General features: G+C 37.1%; 1 protein-coding gene across 1 annotated transcript in view; it reads left to right on the forward strand.

The window, feature by feature from the left end:
- Window positions 1-26033, forward strand: part of LOC124163049 (leucine-rich repeat-containing G-protein coupled receptor 5) — a 287787-nt gene that overhangs the window by 205139 nt on the left and 56615 nt on the right. The window contains exon 10 of the mRNA XM_046539833.1: window positions 2774-2914. Within this exon, the coding sequence (XP_046395789.1) occupies window positions 2774-2914 (141 nt within the window). The remainder of the gene's footprint in view (window positions 1-2773; window positions 2915-26033) is intronic.

Below are 26033 nucleotides of genomic sequence, written 5' to 3' on the forward strand. Positions count from 1 at the left end.
TAATGAGGTCAACATAAAGCTAAAGAAAATTCTATTAGATATATGGCACTGTAAATATTTTTTCAAAAATTAGGTGTATAACAATTGCACGTTAATGTATGCCAAGTACACAATGAAAACGCTATTTTGACTGATGCAGGATTTCTTTCGTACAATGAATTTATTATTTTATGTGATTAAACCTTTGATGTTCCATAATTTTATGAATATTTTTAATTTTTTCTATTTTTCAATTGTAATGCGATGACAGGTGTACTGGAGTTAATTTTGTTAGTTACGTTTAAAATTTGTTTTAATGATGGGACAACAAAAATAATAATATAATAATTAGTATATTATTCTACGCATAAAATCACTTCAAATCTTTTTAAATGTATAATAAAATATTTATTTGCAAAGAGGAAAAAAGTAAAAGGTAAAGAACCTTCTGATGAGCCGAACATGGCTCAGAAGAAATCAAAATGTAAAGGAAATCATGACCTGCTTCTATCAATTTTCGTTACACTCTTCGTGTTTCGTTCGATTTTTTCTCGCGATAAACACGAGTCATGCCCAAAAACGAAGAGTGTTCAGAAAATCGAGGGAATTTTAATTTTTTTTAAATATTTATTTGTCTACATTACTGCTATGACGAATTTGTCTTTACTACTCATGTTTCAATACAGGCGAAATTATTTTAATATTTTATAAATTCCTATCTCTAATTTGAATTATTAGTATTATGTTTTTATTTGGAATCAGCTGTATTGCATTGTTAATTTCTGTCTATTTCCTATAATTATTTTTATGTTTACAGTGTATTAACATGAATATTATTATGTACTGCATAGGTGGATTTAGGGAGGTCACGGGGACACGTGCCCCCTACACGCTAATAAAGTAGACGATTTTTTAATAAAATATGGAAACCTACCTTAATCAGTAGAATACTATAATAATAATAATAACTTTCGTACACATATACAGCGTTTTATAAAAGTGCGTATAAGTGTCTGGTGTGATTTACATTATGATTTTATCCTCCTTACCATACCACATATTACCTCAGTTATTTACATAAGGAAATTCTTTAAAAAATATTAACTTCCTGCGTCGTTTTCAACTGCCTCATTAGGTATTTTCCTGAAAAAAATTAGCGTGCATTTATGTCATAAATCATTCAGTAACACGAAGGAGTCAGAAGGTATGGATGGAGCAAGTACTTAAAGGGGAGGGAATGTTGAAACCAGTTGGTACAAGAAGGTCGAATGTAGGGTAAACGTGGGAGAGGAAGGAAAAGAAAACAATTTTTTTAGATAAAATGAATGGGAGTACCTAGGCCTTATTGTGAATTTAGGAGGGAAGTGCTTGATTTAAGGGGAGACTCCCAGAATTATTCTTAAGTACTCGATGGAAACCTACCTTAATCGGTAGAATACTTAACTAACTAATTATTAAATTTTATGTTTTAACATGAAAGTTATAAATATTTACATATTATTAATTTTACATTAAAATTAAGAGTATATTTCGTAGAGTAATTGTTGCATGTAGTTTTTAATCCCAAATATAAGAAGACCGTTTGCCCGTCAGGCCCTGGTGCCCCCCCCCCCTGACAAAAATCTTGAATCCTCCCCTAGTACCATACATTATGTTAGCAATGAATATATCATATGAAGGTTTCCTCAACACTTGCAATCATGACATGCAGGGGCAAACGTCATGAATGGGGTATCAAGTTCAAAACATAAAAAAAACAAGCACAGAAGGGTTTAAGAAAATTACCTCTCAATTTTAATTGACTTTTTGAAATGTATTGGACACAAATATACAATAATATAGTGAAAAAAATCGTCATTATATAGTTTTTCCCAAAATCAAAAATATTCTCTTAATATTTTGCCCCGTTGTATCCCAATTATAGGGAGGAACTGGGTAGTGTTAAAATGAAATGCAAAATAAAATTAAATAAATGTGACACAAAAGAAAAACTCAACTCTCGTGTTTTTTTCTTTTTCTTAGAATGAATTTTTAGGTGAAGTACACATTTTAATAGTATTTTTGAATCCTAATCACTGCATTCACTCATAAGTTCAGAATCATCTGTTTCGCTATCCACCCCTGCAAACGAGTTGTGAACAAATTTCTTACAAATGGCACAAGCGACCCAGCCTGCAACTGATTTTTAATGAAAGCCGCTGCAGTATATTCCCATCCCACCATTCTTTTTTCAATTTTTTTTACTTCCCCGTTCCGCTCCACCCGTTCTCCCCCAAGAACACTTTTACGCTTATCTTGGAACTGACGCCCGAAAATATCGTTTATTCAGACGCTCAATTATGCGAATCTAACGATATTAGTCATATTACAAACACATATCAAGATAATATCATATAAATGCTTGAATATGACACACCATCGATAAAAAAAATCTTCCGAAGTTAGAAAACAACGGCTAAAATTCACAGAACTCACAGTTCACATGTTATCACTGAATTATCTTAACCAACATGGCTTCAGAAGATGAACAATAACATGTTAATCTATTTCGAATACTCCCTGATAGTTGACAGCACCTCCTAGCGGCAAATAACCCCAAACCCCATTTTGCTCCGTACTCCGTTCTACCCCGTGCTCCCCTATATCTTGTGTCCATTCGTAATAGTCGTAAGCAATAAATCTATCGACCAATCAATTCGAAGAACAGTAAGTGGAGAATTTTATCACAGATCACATATTTTCAGTTTCTCGTGTAGCATGTTTGTGATGTTTACTTTCTCTGTGACCCTCGCAGGATTATATCGGAGGCCCGGGAGCTGAGGGAATTCCCCAACCTCAATGGCTCATCGTCGCTGGAGATATTACGACTCGACAGGGCGAACATCGTTGACACGCCGGACAACTTGTGCACCACCTGCCCTCGCCTCAAGAGCCTGTGAGTACCCTTTCCTCTATTCACTCTCATTATAATTTTTATTTTTATTTTATTTTATTTCATTGGAAATGTCCACATGCAGCATAATTTCCAAATTACAGTGGCCCAATAACAAAAAATACATTAATTATAAAAAAAGAATGGGAACAATCGGTATTTTTTCGGTAGTTTCTGAATTTAGCAAAAACATAATATTAGATTTAAGGATCTTTATCTCACAGACATCTCTTTACACCGATAACGATACAAATACTTCATTTTAATGTAACATTGTTAACTGCCTGGTTGAGGTGAGTTTTGGACTCAACGTTACAGCTTCCTGAAACGCGCCCTCGCACAGTGGGCTAGAATCGAAAAAAGCTGGCCAAAACCTCAAAAACGATTTTTTTGAGCTAGGAAGTTGAAACTTCGCACACATATTTCCAAAGAAATTGTGCATAACTTTTCAGATTATTTCAATCCTGTGTTCTCACGTTAACAATATATGTGAGGTCAAAGTTGAACAAATTTAGCGAAATACGACCACCCTCGATTTTTTCTGAAAATTGCCAAATTTATCCTCGTGCAGTGGTTTCACGAATAGTTTTATCGACAAAACTGTTTTACGCTCGTGATTGACACTTCTTTTTATTACATTTGAAGGGTTTTTAAAGATTTTTCATCAATATTTTTTTGTTTCATCAATAACCATAGATATATAATGGAGGAGCCTGTTTTCAGCCCATTTTTTACATAAACGTAGAGAAAAAGTTGATATTACCACGGACTTCCGCCAAGTTACTGACACCACGTCGTTCTATGAAGCTTCTATATAGTGGATCTAAAGTAAAACCTTGCACCAACTTGCAACCCCGAATTTTAAATCGTTTTTTTCGAGCGTGCGGTCGACTCCGGTTCTGGCCGCCGGCGATGGAGAGTACGGTGACGCGGCAAGCGTGTGGATGCAATATGGTCTCATTCACTTTTATGTGTGCATAATATGTATAAAATTTATAGAAAATATTCACCAGAAAGTAAAATTAATAAATATTGCTACGAATGACTCTTATTATGCAATCGCTGGGCACTACAAGAGGTGCACTGAAAGTTTTCTTTCTTTGAGAGCATTCCATATACTACTACGGAGAATGGACTTAAATCGTGTGCTTAAAGTGGGGAAATAGACTCTTTTATTAACTAACAAACTCTATTTCTAGGCAAGAGCCCTCGATAATTCATGGCCTCCACTTCCTAACCTCCCATTCAAAATTAAAGGCCTGCTGACAACAGCCGTTTTATAGTATTGTTGAAGTGCGGATCCCTTCGACCTTGTTCTTGGTATGGTCTCCTGCTGCTGTAGAAGGTTCGAAAGCTATATTACATCGGATAATGTATGCTTTCAAAGAAATACAGTTAATTTTAATTTATTCCTTATGCTCGATTTAAAGTATTTATTTAAATCTCTTACGTATTTATCACAGTCATTATTCTTAATGAACTGCGCTGCTGACAAAATCGTTATTTCTTAGAAATATTTTACCGTACAAACAATACATAAACAAAAAATCCCACTGTGCCTCGGCGCGAACATTTCAGTGAGGATATTTATCAGATAGAAGTTTGTGAAGACGTTCGGGGATGGAGAAAAGGGATATTAACATTCGGAGGATTCGGGATTTGAGAAGTGAGGGGAGGCGGAAAAAAAGTGAGCGTTGAATGAGTGATAATGTGGGGGCTATAGAGGTTATGTGGTACAGGAAGTGGGTGCGCGCAGGACGGGAAAGAAATTTGAAAAAGAAAGGAGTTCACGACAGTTTTTGATGACGTTGAGGATGTTATAGATTAATTTAAGGCGTAGAAAAGGAATCTTGAATTGAGTGAAAAGTGAACATGATGCTAGTGGGCACTGGGGATATCATGCATGTGAGGTACTCTATATTTAACTATCCTTTTAAAGAATTTGGTTATAGATTTAAAGGCAGTGAGATTTGACGACACTGACATCGTACAAAATGGAGAGTAATGCGTTATTACAGGAACGACAATTTTTATGAATTACTGTACCTAAAGGAACCCCTGACTAAAGTCCATAACCAGAATTTTTTATCGAGGGCTGGTTTTAATCATTTGGAACAGGATATATTTCGGGAAAAGGTAATTAAAATCCACTGAAAACTTAGTCCCCCTAAAATGTCTATCGGAGTGGGGTTTGAATCTCTTGACTCCTCGCGGACTACGATGCTTCGTACATCATGATGTGCCTGATTAAATATTTTTTTCTTCTTCTCATGGTGTTCAGAAGATTTTTCTTTTCTCCCACTTTCCATTGCACTCTTGACCGCTTATTCAGGCAGCCGCGGAGGTTAGTTTGGATATGTGAGGATAGAGCTTACCCCAGAATGAGTCACAGGCTTGTGAATTTAACACACCCAGGTTAGGGGAGAAAGTCCCTGGGCCAATTCGCACTTCAGGGATTTTTTTCCGGGGTGTCGGAAGGCTTAATCCAATATTCGAACCCAGGACCCCTGGATCAGCTCCCAACCGTTCCATTCACTAGGCTACGACGATCCCCAAATGTGCATTCACAGCGGCGAATAAATCTTGGGAAAAATCATTATCACCGGTCAACAATCCTAGGATTGGTTTGATACTCAATAGGGTAGTTTCCTTCATCAAAGAAAACGAAATGCATTGATTGCGATTCGTTACCAACAATTAGGGTATTCATAATATACAAATTATTTGGTTTTAGAATACCCAGTTTAGACGAATGGCAATGGTCAATTTTAACCGCATTTGAAAAAGTCCAGATTGGCGCCCATGCGATGCCACTCCACATGACGTCACAGGGACCTAGTTTCTATACTAGTAGATAGGAGTTTTACATCGCCTGAGGTTACCAATGCATGCATGAGGCACAGAGCTCAGGGAAATATGTCTTAATAATCACCTATTAAAACTTCCTAAGGTCGGAAAGTTTTCTTCGTTTGATACGGTATTAATAATCCTTATTTAAGCCAAGCGCTACCTGCTAGCAGGGTACTCAGCACTTGCTACCAGCCTGCGTCGTATCAGCGCTCAAGCCTCACCCCAAGGGCACCTCACATGGTGACAGTGGGAACCAGAATGACGTCACACGGACTTTTCCCATCATTCCTACTTAGCCGTCGCGTTTTCGCGCGCTTGAAAATGTTCACTTTTCATTTTATCGCGAAAAATAAATATCGTCATTAAAAAATCTAAAAGCGTGAAATACGTACTCCTGGAGTTATAATATTTCAATTTAGGGAATAAAAGAGTTATAGAAAACCACCCTATTCTCCTATCATAATCTTTTCACACCTACGTATTTCTTCTCTTTCACATCCTTCTTCATCTGTTCCGTATATTTCATGCTGGGCCTCCATTTTCCATCATTAGCATCCACTTGACCCTCGACGATTGTCCTCATCAGGCCATCATGTCTCAAGATATACACCTTGATGGAAGCTTTTGAAATTTAAAATTAGTGAACGTGAGCGAACGGCTACTGACAATAGCATTTTGAAAATTTTAAATGGTAAACGGCTGTTTTTTTCGGTCTTCCAACACTTCTTCCCGTCAATGCACAACAACGAGAGAATTCTCTCTTGAGCCTAAAGTCTTCTCTCTTGCTTTAAAGAGTGGAAGTAGGGGGTGGGGTTGGCGGCCAGCAAATTGCCGGCAGAAGAGCGAGGTAGTCATCGCGCCTGTTCGTCCATTCCGCCTCGTACAGCGAGATATAGCGAGAGCACGCGCCTTTTAATTAAACGCGGAGGCAAATGGGAACTCCTAATGGCGGGCGGGAAGAGCTTGCGACGCTCGTGCAAGTCGTCTGGAGTTACGGGAGAATATTGGCGATGATTTGTTGGGTGTCGTGGATACGTAGAGGCTTTTTCCTCAATGGTTGCAGGGTAAACCGTGAAAAGGCATTATTTACTAGCTCTTCCACATATTATTTAAGTATTATAAAGATTACGATAGGTTTCCATGTAGTATTTAAGAAGTATTCTTCGGCAGTCTCTCCTCTCTTCATGGACTTCCCTCTTTGAGTCACAATAAGGTTAGTCTTACTCCCTTTCATGCTATCTAAAAATCCTATTCTCTTACTACCTCTCTCTCGTTTACCCCACATTCTCCCCTCTAACACTGTTTTCAACATCCCATCTCCGCTAAGTACTCAATTCATCCATACCTTCTGTCTCCTCCGTACCTCATCTAAAAGTTGCCTCTCCTCACCCACCATATCCAGCACTTCGTCATTTCTCTTCCTCTCCGTTCACCTCACCTTCCCCATTCTTCCTCATTCCGACATCTCGAACGCCTCGAGTCTTCTCTCGTCTTCCTTCCTAAGTGTCCACGTTTCCGCACCGTAAATCGCTACACTCTATATCAAACTCTTCACTAACCTTTAAAAATTCTTACATAAGGATCCTCTCATCAGGGGCGCAGCTAGGAATTAAGGCTGGGGAGGGGGGTGTTTAGGAGCAACTGATACCGGGGTGTGTGGGGGTATGGAATACCCACCAGGATAACCGGTAGGTGCGAGATTAATTAATTTCGGAAATTTAAGATAAGCGGTTCAAAATGGTGAGTTTTATGGATTTCTGAGGGGTATTTTATTAATCCTTAACTATTCCCTTAGTAATATCAATCCAATAAAGTAGAATGGATTAAACTTAAAAATTTCTCTGAGCTCTGGAGGGTTTTAACCCCCAACACCCCCCCTCCACCCTCCACCCCCGTCGCTGCGCCACTGCCTCTCATAAGCTCCCTCATGTTCATGAACGACTCGAATTCCTTAAAACTGTATCCTTTTTCCTCTAATGTACTGCTTTAAAAGTTTAGTTAGCCCATTCTTTAAACTCTTGCATCACAATCTTCCCTTAAGTTAAATAAATAAATAAAAATCTCTCCTTGGAATGACCGAATGGCTCGTCTTCCCTCAGAGGAGCGAGGAGAGCCATTTTATAGAGAAAGAGAGAGATGGAATGTGCAAGGATGTCCGCTGACGGCGTGAATAATTCTTCAAACTTTTTCCTTCGCCCCGTATTTTTGTCACCCGTCCAAGTGTGTCATTTTTTACTCTACCTCCCTCCCTCGTCCATTCAGCGCAGCGAGGACATCAAAACACTGCCAAAAGTCTTTACGAACGACTTTTTTATCAATTGAGATGCACGTTAAATTTAGCGAGCGTACGGGATCCGGTACAGAATGACTTAATCCGCGAACTGAATAAAATACGAAGGAAGGCTGCTAAAGGAAGCAATTGATCTGTTTGAACTAGCAGGCGGGAAGCAATGAGGCAGAAAATGTAAAGTTAACGCATAACATAAGTCCCAAAAACAGATTTTTAATCATACAAATACGTTCCAGTTCTAGAGTCAGTATTTAAAAGATATTAATTCATATTAAGGACCTTTTTATTTGCATACTAGCCATGTAAACTAGTAGGAGCACACGGGCTAGCGTCAGTGCTGCCACCTATGATCAACACCATCGCAGGGCGACAGTAAGGACGACATCGCTTAGCGTTACGACGGCTGCGGAGTTGCACTGGGCTGTGCGGAATTCGTCCAACTACGACTACTACTAGCGTAGCGTATGGAATCCGGTGCAGAAAGATTTAATCCGCGAACTGAATAAAATACAAAGGAAGGCTTGCGTTTCGTCAAAAACCGCTACGGGCGTACAGATAGCGTTACGTAGATGTCAAGCAAATTAGGCTGGGAGCCGCTGGTGCCTCGGAGGCTGCGCGCTAAGCTTAGATTTCTTTAACAATCGAGAATGGATATCTTTAAGAGCGACACGGAGAACATAATATTAGAGATTATATATTTCCAGGTCCAATAGAAGCCATAAATTAAGAGAGATGTTTTGCCGAACTGATAGATATGGGAATTCGTTTTTCCCCCGAACCATAAAGGACTTTAATAAACGCTAGTCCCAACTTCTTAGAGCACTTCATATTTAATACGTAGACGGCTGGTGTTCTAACACCCCCTGCCACACGCCTTTTAGGCGGCTTGCGGGGTGTTATGTATATGTTCGTATATCATGGCGGACTGACGATTTTCTTCGTGTAAATAATACAGCCATCCTAGTAAGCATTCACGTCACGCAGAGGCTCCTTTGCAAGATGTCAATTATCTCATCTATCATCCTTGAGTTACGTTTTCCCTTGAAATTTCTAGTCCCGTTCTTGGGCATGATGAAATACACATGACACGCAGGCAAAAAGGGCCATGTATCGAATACAAGCATTTGCATATTTCTCATCAAAGATAACAAACTCGCGCTGAATTTCGGTGCTGAAACGACGCGTCGCGACGGCACTAACACAAGAAATTCTTTCTCAATCGAGTCTGTACGTGACAATTATCTGCTCTAAAGTGAATAATTGATCCCAGAACGGCTATATTTCATGCGAAACGTTATCTTTGATCGCGCAGCGGCGGATTCCTGCGATAATATACGATGGGAATACCCTTCGCTGATTGAGTCGTATGTCACGTGGACAGGCAGTGTGGACGAAACGGAGTGCTCCATTCGAGTTGATGAGGAATTGGAAACACGTATAATGGCAAAATGTCTCCGGGATTAATTGAAGAAATAACCTATTCTCCACTACGTCTTACGAAGAAAAATTTGTCTGTTCGTTTTCGAATAGAATGTCTCCGGTTGGAACAGAAGGAATCATAAGCCCTCCTCGAAAATGAAAAGGAGACTTCGTTGATTTCCACTGATTTATTTCGTCCGTACGACATGTTTCGAACCATAGAGGTCACTATCAAGTACAAAAAATTTGAATGTTAAGCAAACATATATATTGGCGACTCAAATCACCACTAGCGGCGCTAGCGTCGGTGATGAAATTTTCCAAAATGGCGGACACATTGGTTTACCACCAATGTGTCCGCCATTTTGGAAAATTTCATGTTGCTAGATTAGATCGCAGCGAGCTTTTTATGCCTATTTTGCTCCATCATTTTTCCTTATTATCTATCGAGTTCGTTAGTATCGTATTTGCACGTCACAGAACAAAGGATTTTCCGTATGTAGTGCACTTTTTCATTCAATATATATCGTTCTTTGAACCACTCTCCATTACATTGGTGCACATTTATCTATTGCGTTGTTTCATTATTAACTTCATTTTAGAACTCTGTCGTAATGTCTCTTTGAGGGGGATGGGGGAGAGAGTGGAAGGAGTGGCTGTCAGGAGGGGGAGGGGAAGGCGTTGGGTTGGAAACCTCAAGTGGAGGTTGTATTGAGAATTTAGAAAACAACCGTTGGAGGACGGCGCTGGTGAGACGGAGGGAGGGGGGGAGGGAAGGTTGGTTGACTCGAAAGGGTTTTCCCGTGAGTCGGGGTTAAGGAAGAGGTAGGTAATTAGAGGGTGTGGAGTGGGGTGGTAGGGTCCTGGATTTTTGTCCATTTTGTCGCACGGACGAAATAAATCAGTGGAAATCAACGAAATCTCCTTTTCATTTTCGAGTATTAACTTCCACATAGTCGAGCCTAATACAATTGAACGAAATAAGCCCTCCTCGTGGGCCTGATAAGCTACCCCATTCTCTTGGCCTCTAGATTAGTGATGCCCGGTCTCTCAGACTGGCCATTTGATCTTTATAATAAGTAAGTAGTCATTTTTAAAAAATGCTATAACACATGCACATCCTGCAGGGGTTGTGAGCTCTCACCGATCGTTGGTCCATGCAAGTTAACACTAACTATGCAGAAAATACAAAACAATTAACTCGTTAACGCCTAGCGACACCGAATGGTACCAGCTGGTAGTGCAGCGGTAAACGTAACTTTTTTGTCATTTGCCGTAATTTATTAGGATTTTTGAGTTTGGAATTGATAAGAATATTTTCAGTGACATTTTACGGAAAGTTTGCCATTTTAAAGCTGTAATTAAGGCATTTACAGCCGTTTGAAATTTGAGAATTATCAAGTAGCCCAAAAAAAACGGAATTTTTATAATAAGCATTTCGATTTTCTTTACTTACGCCTTACGTACTGTTAATACAAAGGTTTTATTATGTAATTATGCCTTTATAAATTTTGCACCAAATGACTCAGAATTTAGTAAACATTTAGGTGCATGATTACCACAAAAATCTCAGAAACTTTTTAATTCAGGCGTTACCGGGTTACGTGGATAAATATCCATTAAGCTTGTTAGATGGGATTTAGTTAAGCTAGTTCGATGGGAAGCTAGTTAGAGAATAAGGATGAACCAACCAAAACTAGAAAAGGACAAAAAAGGAAAATAATACATTTATTTTCATTTATGTACTTACGCCGCAGTTGTTTGAGTAACTTCTGTGCGGTTATCTTTGGAAAGTTTTTTAACCTTAAAAAATTATTTTGGCTCTTTATATTTCAATTTGTAGTAAAATCGTAAGTGAATTTCAATATTAGGAGCTTAAAGTTAAGTACGAACTTGAGAAGAATATGATCTCATCCATTTATGTCCAATCCTGCACCTTTTGCCTTTCCTGCCTGACTAGTTAAAATATCGCCCGTCACTTCGTCACTACCAGCCCTGGTGGAGAAAATATAGTCATCGTGAAAGCGATTTCTCGGACAGCATTCATTATTGTGAGTAGAGAAAATATTGTACTCTCTCAATTGCTAAAAATCATTTATAAATGATATATTTATTTGTGGTAAAATAGTTCCCGGAGTATAGGTAAACGTATGTGATGCAAAAAAGTTTTAGCCAACGTTTCAGTTTATTTTCAACTATCATCAGGGCTTAGCTTTGCACCTATTTATTGATATAAATATATATTTTGACATATTGGCAATACCTCTACTCCGAGAAATATTTTACCATGAATTAAGCGAGGTCAAGATAAGAAGAGAAAAAAAAATTAATTATATTTATTTGTGGAGATTTTTTTTCATTTCGGATGGGTGAAGAGGTGTTGCTGTTGTAGTGTTTCAGTAGTCACAGAAACCTTCAAATGAATTACCAATTAGAATTGATGGCTTCTTTTACTCATTGTCAGTAGAAATGTGGTCGTTTCATGATGAGAGAAAAATTTCACATGTTCCAAAGATGTTTTATTTTTACCTACAATATACGATTCATCTCGCGGTTTTATATGTGTTTACACTGATCTCGTCCATCATGAATTTCATCGGCGAGAGTTGAAAAATGAGAGGCTGTAAAATAATTTGTGGATTTCTCCATTTTCCGGGTTATCGCCGCGTTTCGTGGTCAAAGGTGACGATAGTTTCGCCGGGATTCCACCAGGCGTCTTCAGGTCGAAAAAAAATTACAGCAAAAGAAAATATAAAGGAAAAACAAAGTTGTTTCAAAGTTGTTGAAAGTTGTCTCTGCGTTTTTCGACCTGAAGACGCCTGGTGGAATCCTGGCGATACTGTTGTCACCTCTGACCACGAAACGCAGCGATAACCCGGAAAATGGAGAAATCCACAAATTCTGTGCGCCACGGAAGACTCCGAGACAGCGCTGCAAAATAATGTTTTTGAGTCAAAGATGTATTTTGCGCTTTCACAATGAGTTTGTCAGCGAGAGGGAGTATAATATCCGCGAAAACGTTTACGTAGTCACAGTGGCGGATACAGATGGGGGGCGCGCGCCTCCCCCCCTTGCGGGCCCGCCCATATTGCCAAACATTTTATAACCACAATTTTTTACATCATAAGATGGCATTTTCTTGTATATGTTTGTAATAAATTTAACTAAAATTGTCTTAAACTCTGCATGTGACTTGATTATTTTTTTATCAGGAATTAAAGTATAGGTAGCTCAAGATATCTTTTGCGGCCCCTCCCCCTTGAGTTTTTTTTTGTATCCGCTACTGCGTAGTCAGTTATCGAGCCATTATCTATTTCCCTTACGCCCTTTTGCTATTTTCATTGCGTATCATCTCTATCCAACCTTCCCTTCTCAAACTATCCGTCAAACGTGGAATTTGCGTAGCGGGTGAATGAAACAAGTGTGCACATTTTCTCGTCTTCAATTGAAGTCGATCGTTCTCGGTGCATAAACGGTGAGGATAATTACGTCACGTTTTTCAGCCGATGCCGATAAAATCCTCGTTTAGGGGGTGGAGCTTGCGGAATTCAATTTGCAAACGGACTAGAAGAGGAAATTACTCGATTAACGGACGCAGTAAATCATTGGAAGAGTTCAAAAAACAATCGACAACCCGCAAGCGCCGCATATTGGTTTTTTGATCTGCGGTTCGCCCATAGGTGCGGAAGTTTGCCTTGCCTCCGCCGACGCACGCCTACTTCGCTTGTTTGTTTTCGTCCTCCGCAGCCATTCCAACACTCGCGTCGACGAAAGAACTCACTGCGGATCATCTCATGTCCTCTTTTTTCAAACAGCGCCGGAAATGGTATCTATTGTTTGTTCTTATAGCTTTAATTGGATTCTTTTACTATTATTACAGTATTCTACCGATTAAGGTAGGTTTCCATGGAGTACTAAGAAGTGATCTGGGAGCGTACCTTTCCTTCCGGCGCTACCTTCTTCAATTCACTGTAAGGCCTAATCCTTTTCAATCTATCTAAAAATCCTATTCTTTTCCTTCCTCTCCCTCGTTTTCCTAAGATTCTACCCTCTAACACCATTTTCAACATCCCCTCCCCGCTAAGCACTAACTCCATCTATACATTCTGTCTCCTCCGTACCTCATCCAAAAGCTGCCTCTCCTCGCCAATTATATCCAGCACTTCGTCCTTCCTTTTCCTCTCCGTCCATTTCACCCTCTCCATTCTTCTCCATACCCACATCTCGAATGCCTCCAATCTTCTCTCGTCTTCTTTCCTAAATGTCCACGTTTCCGCACCGTAGAGAGCTACATTCCAGATCAAACTCTTCACTAACCTTTTCTTTAAACTTTTACATAACCATCCTCTCAGATGCTCCTTCCTGTTCATAATTTAGCCTAATTAAAAACTATAATTTTGACCTACCGGTTTTACAATTAGCATTCGATTAGGCCACGAGCCCTGGAGTTTTACTGCGAAAACTTCGTGCTGGGGGCGTAAAATTCCCCAAATAATTAGTGAAGGAGCGCCTTTCTACGTAGTTGGACCGAAAAACTAAGTTTATGTCATATTCTAAAATCTTTAAACATGCTCTTCGTATATCGGCCGACAGCCGAAAAAAATAGCCTTAACCCGGTAACGCCAAAATTAAAAATTTTCTGCGAATTTTGTGGTAATCATGTATCTAAATGTCAATGGAATTCCGAGTCATTATGTGCGAAATTCATTCTTTTACCACTAATAGTTACGCCTAGCGGTACCATATTCTACCACCAAAATGTTTTGCATCATAACATCCCAGATTTAGGTTCACATTAAATAACCATACTTTATATGATATATACATGTTATAACAATCATAATTTTATTATAAAACCTTTTTAATAATAGTACATAAGGCGTAAGTAAAGAAAATCGAAATGCTTGCTCTAAAAATTCCGTTTTTTTTTTATTAGTTGATAATTCACAAATTTAAAACAGCTCTAAATGCGTTAATTACGGATTTAAAAAAGCAAACTTTTCGGAAAAATGTTATTTAAAATGTTCTTATCAATTTAAAACTCTCAAAAACCCTAATAAATTACGATAAATGACAAAAACGTTTGTTCAGCACTGCAGCACCACCCGGTACCATTTGGTACCGCTAGGCGTTAACGGGCTAATAATAAATAAGTAAGCTCTCCGAGCTATGATTTTTGAAATATGCCTTTTAAAATCCGCTTCATCACTCAGGTTCTTTGGCAATACCGGTTTAAGCATAGAAAAATCTTATTCAATTGTGATGATTTATATTTTTGTACCCTAATTTAGCTTTTTGACCTCAGTTAATGTCGTCTATGATGGCAAAATGCATCTTTAATTGTGCATGCGGATATTATTCCCATATGAATATGAATGACGCAGTCGCCAACCCGTATCCTTAAAAACTGCACATCGTATTCTAACTGCTCTAAGAATACATTTTCATGATTCATTGCACACATTTACTTAATTCACGAAACCATTCTTCGCTATTTAAGAGGATCGAGGAAATAAACCACTACAATTATGAAATCTAAAACTAATTGTCTCCGTTCTGGAATTTTTCATATAAATTTGTAGAATGATTTTAGGCAGTGATTGAATTTTAAAGGGTGGGTGACTTCCCCCCAAAAAAGGACTACTTCACTCATCCCATTCGTCATAAATCTACTCTGAGTACAGTTGATTGTATCCCTAGCGTCTCTACAACAACAATAATAAATAAATCAATAAAATAAATGAAATATTTGTTGATTAAAGCGTAAATAAGACCGAAAATGAGAGATAAATAATGATATCGGTGAACTATACATATATATATACTATGAAGCTGAAAAGCGAAACCGGTCGTATGAATAAATGAAATATTGTGGAAATTGCTCCTGCTTTTTCATTTTCATTATGTCACGTTTCCACTCCATCTCGCCTGAAACCTCAGACTATATACCAACTACACATGCTATACATACTATGAACTATACATACTATACACATACATACTATGAGCTGCCTAACCGACTTTGGCACCCTTCAAAACCTATGGTTCGACGCGTTGGTTGTCATGATGGCCCGACGTTTATCTCTATGACCTTTGACCCCCATTTTGACCCTTGGAGGTCAAGAAATCAACAATACGGATCTATGGACTGAAAAACCGACTTTGGCACCCTTCAATACCTATGGTTCGACACGTTGGTTGTCACGATGGCCGGACGTTTACCTCTATGACCTTTGACCTCCGTATTAGCCTTGGAGGTCAATTAGCGAATAATATGGGTATTTGGACAATACCAATGACTTGGGCACCCTATAAAACCTATGGATCGACACCTATGTTGGTATGCTATTCTTTTTGCCACCCTTATAACCTTGACGGTGACCTTACTGGGTCAATGGTTGAATTTTCGTAAAGAAAAGTGTTATTTTCGGTTTCCTCGCGTCCGAAAACCTAAGAATTGACATCTTAGTCAATAAAAGTCAGACTTTTTTCTATCTCGATTTTTTTAACATTGAAACCCCATAAGGCAAATTCAAATTTTTGGTTTGGACCCACATTGTGAGGTCAAAAGGTCAAAATTGTAAAATTTTGCTTACACTCAACAAAACTTAGGACCCTTCCCCTTTGTTATTCAAAACTTAGGACCTTTCCCCTATGTTAATTTTCATGAATATTGCTCGATGCGAAGTTACTAAAAATTACAGGTCAAAAATGACCGACGACACGGGTCAGTCTGTAGAGCTGAGGATTGATAAATATTTATGTAAAACGAATCCAGCACTTTGGATTATTTCTTGAAAAATTCCAAAGTGCTGGCAGAAAATTGATAAGATTGAATAGCAATGATTTCTGAAACCTCGCGAAATATTTTTATTCGTCCGTAAGCTTCATACCTAAGCTCATCTTCTTTGCTCAGTTGCTTCGGTTGATAACCATCCCGTTTGTTTCTTTAATTTAAGTCGTGTGGCTTTTATATGTTCACTTATTCAACCCCCTCCTTTTAGTATGTAAACGGTTTTTCTAGCCATTTCTGGACTACAGTAATGTTTAGTCTGATGTAAAGAACATTCTTATAAAAAACTATTATTAATCAGTATTTTTATAATTACTCATGTGATGGGTATCATTTATTTTATTTATCTTGTTCCATACTTTTTTATTCCATAGGTACTTTGGGTACTGTGAAACTTTGGGTACAATTGAAGTGTTCAATATGCCCCTGATGATGATACTTCGTAATAAATGGAGAGCTACTGTCTTTTTTCCTTACTGTGTAAATCTGTGTGGTCCCTACGATCTCTATTTTTTATCCATATTTCCTCCGTATTTTCTCACTATTATGAACTACACTTAAATTTTTTCTATATGTGTGGCAATTTTTTTCTAGGAATTATATTTTTGTTGATTAGATTCAATTTTCTGCGGTCTTCAAATCGAGAAGTATTTGTTGTGATCAGGGCCGGCTTAAGGGCCGCGAAATACGGCCGACTGCCTGGGGCGACGTAGCCAGGGGGGGCGACCAAACTCCCAAACTGCAAAAAAATAAGTTTTCCGATTTTATTAATTTAATATTTTGTATACGACTTTTTGGTGTAAATTTATTTTTATAAACTTCAAAAGTTAATGCTAACACCCTGTATGTATTTTTGCTGCACGAATGCCACTGAATGTGCTGAGAAAGCGTTTTGCGTAAGCCGCTGAAAAATTCCCATGGGAAGTTCCCCAGACCCTCCATTTAATTGGGGGTATTCCATAACAAACCCCCCGGTAGGGGGCGTCACAACAGCCGTTTGCTAGGGTAGGTATTTTGCCTTGAGCTTCGGCTGTTTGGAAAAGGCATAAAACGCCTTCTAGTTAGTTCCATTGCGTAATTTATTATGTAAATATATATATTGCGTATTCCCGCTCTGAGGAGGTATATTTGCATAATAAGAAAGATCGCTTTTTCCGCGAATCCATCAAACATCCACGCCTTGATTTTCTCCTCGCCTTGACTCGTCGGCGAACAATTATCTCGTCCGCCTCGACGCTAATTTTTCATACCCAGCTAATTAACAGGTCACTCCGCCTAGCACTTGGGTTTCGGAAGGGACCGATTAATTTCGTGGAACCTAATCTTCAGGAGTGGACTTCGAAAAGATAGGATGAATAAATTAAGTGAATTCCTCGCTGAAAGTTTGAGCAATTTTTATAAAGTTCTAAAATTTATTAATGAATTTTACAATCATTTCCATGTTATTTATTGTTTATTGTTTTATAGTTTGTTAGGGTACAACTTGAAAGGATTTAGCCTTAGTTATATCAGCGATATAAATACAGTTACAAGTAAGCGAGGGAACTAAACCCCTCATCAGTAAAATTTTTATCTTTTTAGATAAAAGTTATGCTTGTAGAAAAGATAGGATGAATAAATTAAGTGAATTCCTCTCTGAAAGTTTGAGCAATTTTTATAAAACTCTAAAATTAATTTATGAATTTTAAAATCATTTCCATGTTATTATTTATTGTTTTTTCGTTTGTTAGGGTACAACTTGAAAAGATTTAGTCATAGTTATATCAGCAAGTACGTTGTTAAATATAGTTACAAGCAAGCGAGGGAACTAAATCCCCTATCAGTAAAATTTTCATCTTTTTAGTAAAAGCTATGCTTAGGAAAGTTTACATGAGGTGATTGCATCGTGACTACACTATTCGACAAAAAAAATAAATTGTATCCCCAAATTTTGGCATTCGTGCGTTTTTTCATTGAATTCTGCTAAAAAGTAAGAAATATGCGTTGGTATAAAGCGTATAAATCTGTGAACATGGTTGCGTCTTAATAACATGTATTTTGGTAGCATTCAATTGTTTTTTTTTTTGCTGCAATAAAAGTATCATAAACCTTTTTTGCATTAGTTCAATTCTTTAATTGTGAAAGTGATAAAGAAAACCTTGATGAAAAGCAAAAGTAATTGCCGAAACATTGTGCACGCTGGCAAATTGAACTTTAAGTATTCTCGGTCCAAAACACCACAAGACTCAAAATTGTTATTGTTCTAATATTTCAACGAAGGGATTGCATAGTCTTGTTTCTAGCGGAGGCAATACTACGAAAGTTCATCTTCGGGCCCCAAGTTGATTCATTATAGCGGCCTAGGGGGCAATCACGAGGTTAAGGAGATTGAGAAAGGCAGCGGGAAGCCTTACAGCTTCTGAACCCCCCGGGGTCGTTTCTTGTTTTTCGCCGTTTTATTTCTCCTTGCCCACCGACTGCTCACTCGTTGCCGTCGGAAGCGACTCCGCACGGCGGGATATCGATTGGGCGCGTTGGCCAAAATTATCATATGGGTCGGGAGGTGTGGCGTTCAAAATAAGTCCGATATTTTAATGAGGACGAGATGATGAATTGGTGGCGAGGTTCAATTTTTCGTCTCGATTATTTCCAGTACACTGACTGATGATAGGGATTAAGACCGGTTCGTTTGTCTTGTTACTTTATTTACGCATTCTTCACCTGCTTGTTTTCTTCCTAAACAATCAGTTTAAGGATATGAACTGAACGTCGAGGTGGGTAGTACTCATCATCAGTCAAGGTAGGAACCCTTAGTAGAAAAGAGTTCTATTTAAAAATTTGTGAAAACTTTCTGTTAGGTATAGTTTGTTGGAAATTAATGCTCATCATTAGTGTTACAAGCATATTTATTTAATAGATATTTCCTGAGGTAAATTGTACTAGTATTTAGCTTTGGCACTTTATAGCACCGCAATCTAAATGTAAATTCAAATCAAGACTGTGAAAATACCTATATACAATCTCTATCATTACATGCTGCGGTACTCTATACTTTATGGAATACTAAATATTACCGCTCAAAGCTCGGAAAGAAATATTTCCTATGCATTCAATATTTGGGAACCTTTCTAATTTGAAATTGAGATTGTCGCCATCCATTATCCGAAGAGGTGACCCCATGAGATGAAATAATGTATTACCGCGGTATGCAATTAGTGCTTTCGTAATTTTAAAACAAGGTTTAAATATGGAAACTTAGGAAAACAGTAGATTTTCCACAATTTTGCCTTATGTGAAGGGTGGCAAGAAGCTTCGCAGTCCTCGATTGTGTCGGGGATTTTGTGCGCCAAAACCAGGTATTTTCCTCGGTCAATCAGGGAACGCCCTCACATTTTCGTGGAATCATTGATTTCCACACGTTTTAAGAGTAAGATAGCTCCGCGCCTGAATTGCCATGTTACGACATTCTTCTATTGTTTAATGAAGATATACAACCATTTTAAGTTTTCATCGATTTTATTATTTGGTACGACGCGTTTCGACGCCTCATTTTCGGACACTCTAAAGGACGTCTTAGCATTGAAACTCGTCGTACCAAATAAAAAAATTGCGAAAATTTACAAAGGGTGTATCTTCATATAGCATAAATATTCATCGAGTGAAAGCCAAATTGATATATTCTTCTCTAGTTTTGTTACTGCCTCCAAACGTAAACTTTCTGTTTAAAAAAATGGCATGAGAAATGCGGGTGGGATTCAAACATGGGGTTTTACATGAACAAAAACTCTGTTCACTCTCGTACTCCCCGATAAAAATTGGCTGCTCGCATTGCTCTGTCTTCGCAACGCTATTCCAATACTGGCGCTGTCCCACGAAATAAATCTCCGTGATTAATCGGTGTACCTCGGCTTCAGATGTCTTTGGGTCGAATTCCACTATTAGTCCAGGAAATGAAGCTCATAAAAGTGAAAAACCTTGCAATTTTTTCAAACTGAATCGATTTGCACCAAAATTTGGGATTAGACTAATTATACCCCCTACTTCAAATTCTATATTATGCCGAAGGGCGCTTTTTATTTTTTAGGGGTGAAAACTACCCCTAAAAGCTGTAACTTAAAAAATTATTTTTTAAAGCTAAATACGTGTAAAATTTAGTTCAAATTATATGTATAATTATTTTTTTATGTTTGAAAAATAATTTTAAGGTGTTTCAACCCATAATAATCAACCCTTATTGGGGGTTAATGTAAAAAAGAATTTTCAAACTGAATCGATTTGCATAAAAATTTGTGTTTATACTAATCATACCTCCTTTAAAAATGTTTTTCAAACCGAATCGATTTGCAAAAATATTTCGGATTAGACTAATCATACCCCGATCTTCAAAATCTATATTATGCCGAAGGGCGCGTTTTATTTTTTAGGGGTGAAAACTACCCCTAAAAGCTGAAACTTAAAAAGTTATTTTTTAAAGCTAAATACGTGTAAAATTTAGTTCAAATTATATGTATAATTATTTTTTTATGTTTGAAAAATAATTTTAAGGTGTTTCAACCCATAATAATCAACCCTTATTGGGGGTTAATGTAAAAAAGAATTTTCAAACTGAATCGATTTGCATAAAAATTTGTGTTTATACTAATCATACCTCCTTTAAAAATGTTTTTCAAACCGAATCGATTTGCAAAAATATTTCGGATTAGACTAATCATACCCCGATCTTCAAAATCTATATTATGCCGAAGGGCGCGTTTTATTTTTTAGGGGTGAAAACTACCCCTAAAAGCTGAAACTTAAAAAGTTATTTTTTAATGCTAAATACGTGTAAAATTTAGTTCAAATTATATGTATAATTATTTTTTTATGTTTGAAAAATAATTTTAAGGTGTTTCAACCCATAATAATCAACCCTTATTGGGGGTTAATGTAAAAAAGAATTTTCAAACTGAATCGATTTGCATAAAAATTTGTGTTTATACTAATCATACCTCCTTTAAAAATGTTTTTCAAACCGAATTGATTTGCAAAAATATTTGAGATTAGACTAATCATACCCCCTTCTTCAAAATCTATACTATGCCGAAGGGCGCGTTTAATTTTTTAGGGGTGAAAACTACCCCTAAAAGTTGGAACTAAAAAAATTATATTTTAAAGCTAAATACGGGTAAAATTTAGTTTAAATTATTTGTATAATTATTTTTTTTGTTTGGAAAAGAATTTTAAGGCGTTTCAACCCATAATCATCAACCCTTACTGGGGGTTAATGCAAAAAAAATTATTTACCCTAAAAATAAAAATTATGTATCACATTGTATCTTGTTATTCACTTTCTTACTCCTTTCATTATGTATTCACTTTTTTCTCTCATGATTTTAATCACAGCACAGAAAAGGTATAACAATAGGATAAACAGAACAAACTTCGTAATGGTAACATAAACAAATAAATGTACATTTTTGTAGACATTACATGAAACACAATAAAACGGAGACTGTATGGCTTCCAGTCTTCCCACCACATGCATGCTCACAGGTCACTGTGAGCGAGAGCACACATACTCACATATGTGTATGTATATATACATCTTATGGGTATGTGTGTTTATTTTGTAGCAAATTTGAGTGTATCGTTAGCTTATAACGTAAAATACACGAAGAATATGCTGATTATGAGGAATATTATGCTCTGAATTGTGGATTTCGAATTTTTCGAAAATAAATTTGATTGGTATTTCAAACATAGCTCCTTTATTTTTTATGATAGAAAGTTCATTTAAATTGTATTTTGTAGGGTTTTTACTGACTACAAGGTCATGCGAATTAAATTTTTTTTGGAGTCATTAATTTTGAAAGGGGAGGGATTTAAGGGTTTAAATAAGGTGGAGCTCCCTTGGAAATAGAGGTTTTAATTATCAATATCTCACCAAATATTTATTATATAGAAAATTTAAACACACCAAAATATTTGAAAATAAAGGAGCTACAATTTATCACTCGTGCATTTTTTTCATATCTCCAGCTTTTTTGGAGTTATTTTGAAAAAAAGAGCATTTTTAACGAAATTGTAAAAAATGACTTTTCACTTTTTCCTTCAATTTTTTCAAAATTTAGAGTTTTAAATTAAAAAAACTTCTAGGATCAATTAACAATACTTAAATAAAGAGAAATACTGAAGGGCATTGATCAATTTTGTCTAGCGTGGTAATAAGGAGTTGTTTTCACTGATTTTTTCGTACAAAAAAGTAGGGACTGATCTTATTTTTAATCATAACTCGCTCAAATTTCATGATAAAAAATATTTTTTCTCATTATAAGAAAGTTTTTTAAAAACACTTTAAAACATATTACATAATCTTTCCTCGAAAATTACATTTTTCCCGCTATTTAGTATTGAATCTTTCAAATTTAGCGTATGACAAACAATAGATAACCATCAACAAGTTGTAGCTCGGTCCGAATTGGTCATAAAGGAAATCTAAAATAAGATTTTTATTAAATTTTTTACAAGCTACAGTTTTGTAATTCACAATTTCCTAATAAAATAAATACTTTTCAAGTTATTTGCCTATAATCGATTAAAATCGTTGATTTTTTCGTCAAAAAACTGTTACTTTCAATCGCAAATAACTTGAAAAATATTAATTTTACGCAAAAAATTAAAAGAACATTTTATTCTTAGAATGTATTTTTCTATCGATTCCTGTGGTCAAAATATAATTAAAAATTTCCACCCCCGAGATGGGGTGGAAACCACCCCCAGGGTAAAAGCGCCCGTCGACATGATATAGATTTTCATTCTTGGTATATTCCCTACTTATTATGAAAATTTCAAGAAAATCGATTCAGTTTGAAAAAATTGCAAGCCAAAATGCTTCATTTCCTGGACTATATGGGCATGTCTCATGTCAGAGATCGCGATGTATCCAAGGCAACCGGCAACAAGGCAAACTCACTGCCTAACGGACAACCTTGGCTTAAAGTATATGTAGTTCAAAAATGGTACGTTTTTGACCCAGACATCATCAGTAATTATGGTTCCTACTGGCAGGGCCTGTTCTAGACATTTTTCTAGAGTAAGTAGAGTAAGTAAATGTCAAAATCCTTGTGTATTCTCTTCTCAATTTTAAAAAATTACACTATGTTAAAAAAACTCTTTTGTAACCTTTATTTATGAAACAATGTTGTATATCATTGCATTTCATTGTACTCTCATTTTTTTCATTCATAGCCCTGATGAAGGTTTTAAAATAAATCAAAACGTTGGCTAACAAAATTTTTGCATTATATATTACCTATACTCCAAGAATATAATAATCAGTAAGTAGAAACTTTACGTCCCACTCCCCCTTAAATATAACCTTAAAGGTAGAAAGTATTCTCTCCGAATACATTTTAAAATAAATACAAATAGTTTAGGAATATGGATTGAGTTTTAATATCGGTGTGAACTTATCACGTGCTTGCTCTTATATATTGAATGTGATATTTTTAGAGCTTAAAAAGTAGCGCTTTGACGCCCCACGCAGCCGCGTATTTTGCTTGCCACTTAAACCAACCCATCCTACTGGCAGCAACTATCCAGAGTTTAATTTTCGTGACAATTTTTATCCACCCAGTATGAACACTGGAGTATGTTTTGCACGGCTGAGTTTCTCAGGTAAAATTGGGACATTATTTCGCCAACTATTTAGGCAGTACGTTGGAGGAAAACGTATACAGTAGTAAGGACATTAGGAAGAGAATTGCGTTAGCAAAGGAGACGTTCATGAACAGGAAGGAGCTTCTGAGAGGATCGTTATGTAAGAGTTTAAAGAAAAGGTTAGTGTAGAGTTTGATTTGGAGTGTTGCTCTCTACGGTGCGGAAACGTGGACACTGAGGAAAGAAGACGAAAGAAGATTGGAGGCATTCGAGATGTGGGTATGGAGAAGAATGGAGAAGGTGAGATGGACGGAGAGGAAAAGGAACGACGAAGTGCTGGATATGGTCGGCGAGGAGAGGTAGCTTTTAGATGAGATACGGAGAAGACTGAAGGTATGGTTGGGAGGTGTATACAGCGGGGAAGGGGTGTTGAAAATGGTGTTAGAGGATAGAATGTTAGGGAAACGAGGGAGGGGAAGGAAAAGAATAGGATTTTTAGATAGATTGAAAGGGAGTAGGCCTTGCAGTGAATTAAAAAAGGCAGCGCTGGAAGGAAAGGGAGTCTCCCAGATCACTTCTTTAGTACTCCATGGAAACCTACCTTAATCGGTAGAATACTGTAATAATAGTTTTGAATGAAATTTTGTGAAAATTTAAGAAGGGTGTACATCTTCATTCAGCATATATTTTCACCTGGTGAAAGCCAAATTGATCAAATTCTTTTATTGTTTTGTTACTGCCTTGAAACGTGAACTCTCTGTTTAAAGGTCGAGGAAGGGATAGGTAATCAATTAGCCTCTCGCCGTCATGCCGTTCTTAATAATGAAAAGACCAAGAATAAGAACGCTTTGATTCCAAACTTTGACCTAGACTTTCCCAAACAGCATCATAAATTTACAGCCCTTTTACAGACAGTTTAAGTCGTGAGGGAGCACTAACGTCTCGGGGTCGCCGGAGGAGGGAATGCTTGATTACGCTTAGCCCAATCATTATTTCAGTGACGTCACTAATAGGCTACTGTCGCCTAGAGGTTGAGACAGAAAATAAATTCCCTTTTCAATTTCTGAAATTTGTACTTGTTCGTTTCCAGAGTGTGGTGTAAAAGTTGTCGTTGAATTAAAACATTGTTAAAGTTTTTTCTTGCTCCGCATATCTTATGTAAAATTTAAAATGATCTCAGCAACATCTTTAAAAAAGACCATTATGGGTTGAAAAGGAAAAACAAATCCGTCGCTTCCGTATCGAAGCAAAATTTTTTTTTTGATTCGTGATTCCTTTTTCCCTGTGTAGTACATAGGGAGAAAGTGGTGATCAAACATTCTCTTTCTACGTATAAATGTAATTGAATCAGAAATAATTTTTTCCACATATGTTCCCATTAGGTGATTTAACTCCCCAGTTTCAGGTAATCACATTCTACATCTACAAAATCCAACTCAATATAATACCCTGCGAACCACCACTAGGATTTTTGCAAGGTGTAAGCAAAAATCAAGCATACAATACGCTACCTCTTCGTAGTCATCGAAAATAAGGCCAAAACATACACAGGACAGCGGGCACCTCTCACCGATCCTACATTGCTCCATGCAAGTTGACACCAACCATGCGAAAAAATTATCGAGTGTATAAATATACACGCAGCTGAATAAACTAGTTTGATGCCAAAAAGGAAAACAAGGTCCAACAAACACAAACCAGAGAAAGGAAAAAAGAAAACAATGTATGCATTCGGTCGATCTAGCGAGTGGAGTGCAGCGATGAATTACATTGATGACACATTTTGTTTAAATCCTTGACAGTACAGCCCTTGGAAAGAACATTTTTATATCGATTATACTATTCCGTAGATCGGGGTGGTTACAAAATGTTTACACCTGAGAAGTTCTACGTAGCCTTTCTTAGGTATTCACTTTACTTAGTTCATTTTTTGAATAGGGTAGTTTCCTTCATCAAAGAAAACGAAAGGCATTGATTGCGATTCGTTACCCACCATTAGTGTATTCATAATATACAAATTATTTGGTTTTAGAAATCCCAGTTTAGACGAATGGCAATGGTCAATTTTTACCTCATTGGAAAAAAGCCAGATTGGCGCCCATGCGATTCCACTCCACGTGACGTCACAGGGACCTAGTTTCTATACGAGTAGA

Source organism: Ischnura elegans, chromosome 7 (assembly GCF_921293095.1).
Source record: "Ischnura elegans chromosome 7, ioIscEleg1.1, whole genome shotgun sequence".
Lineage (NCBI taxonomy): Eukaryota > Metazoa > Arthropoda > Insecta > Odonata > Coenagrionidae > Ischnura > Ischnura elegans.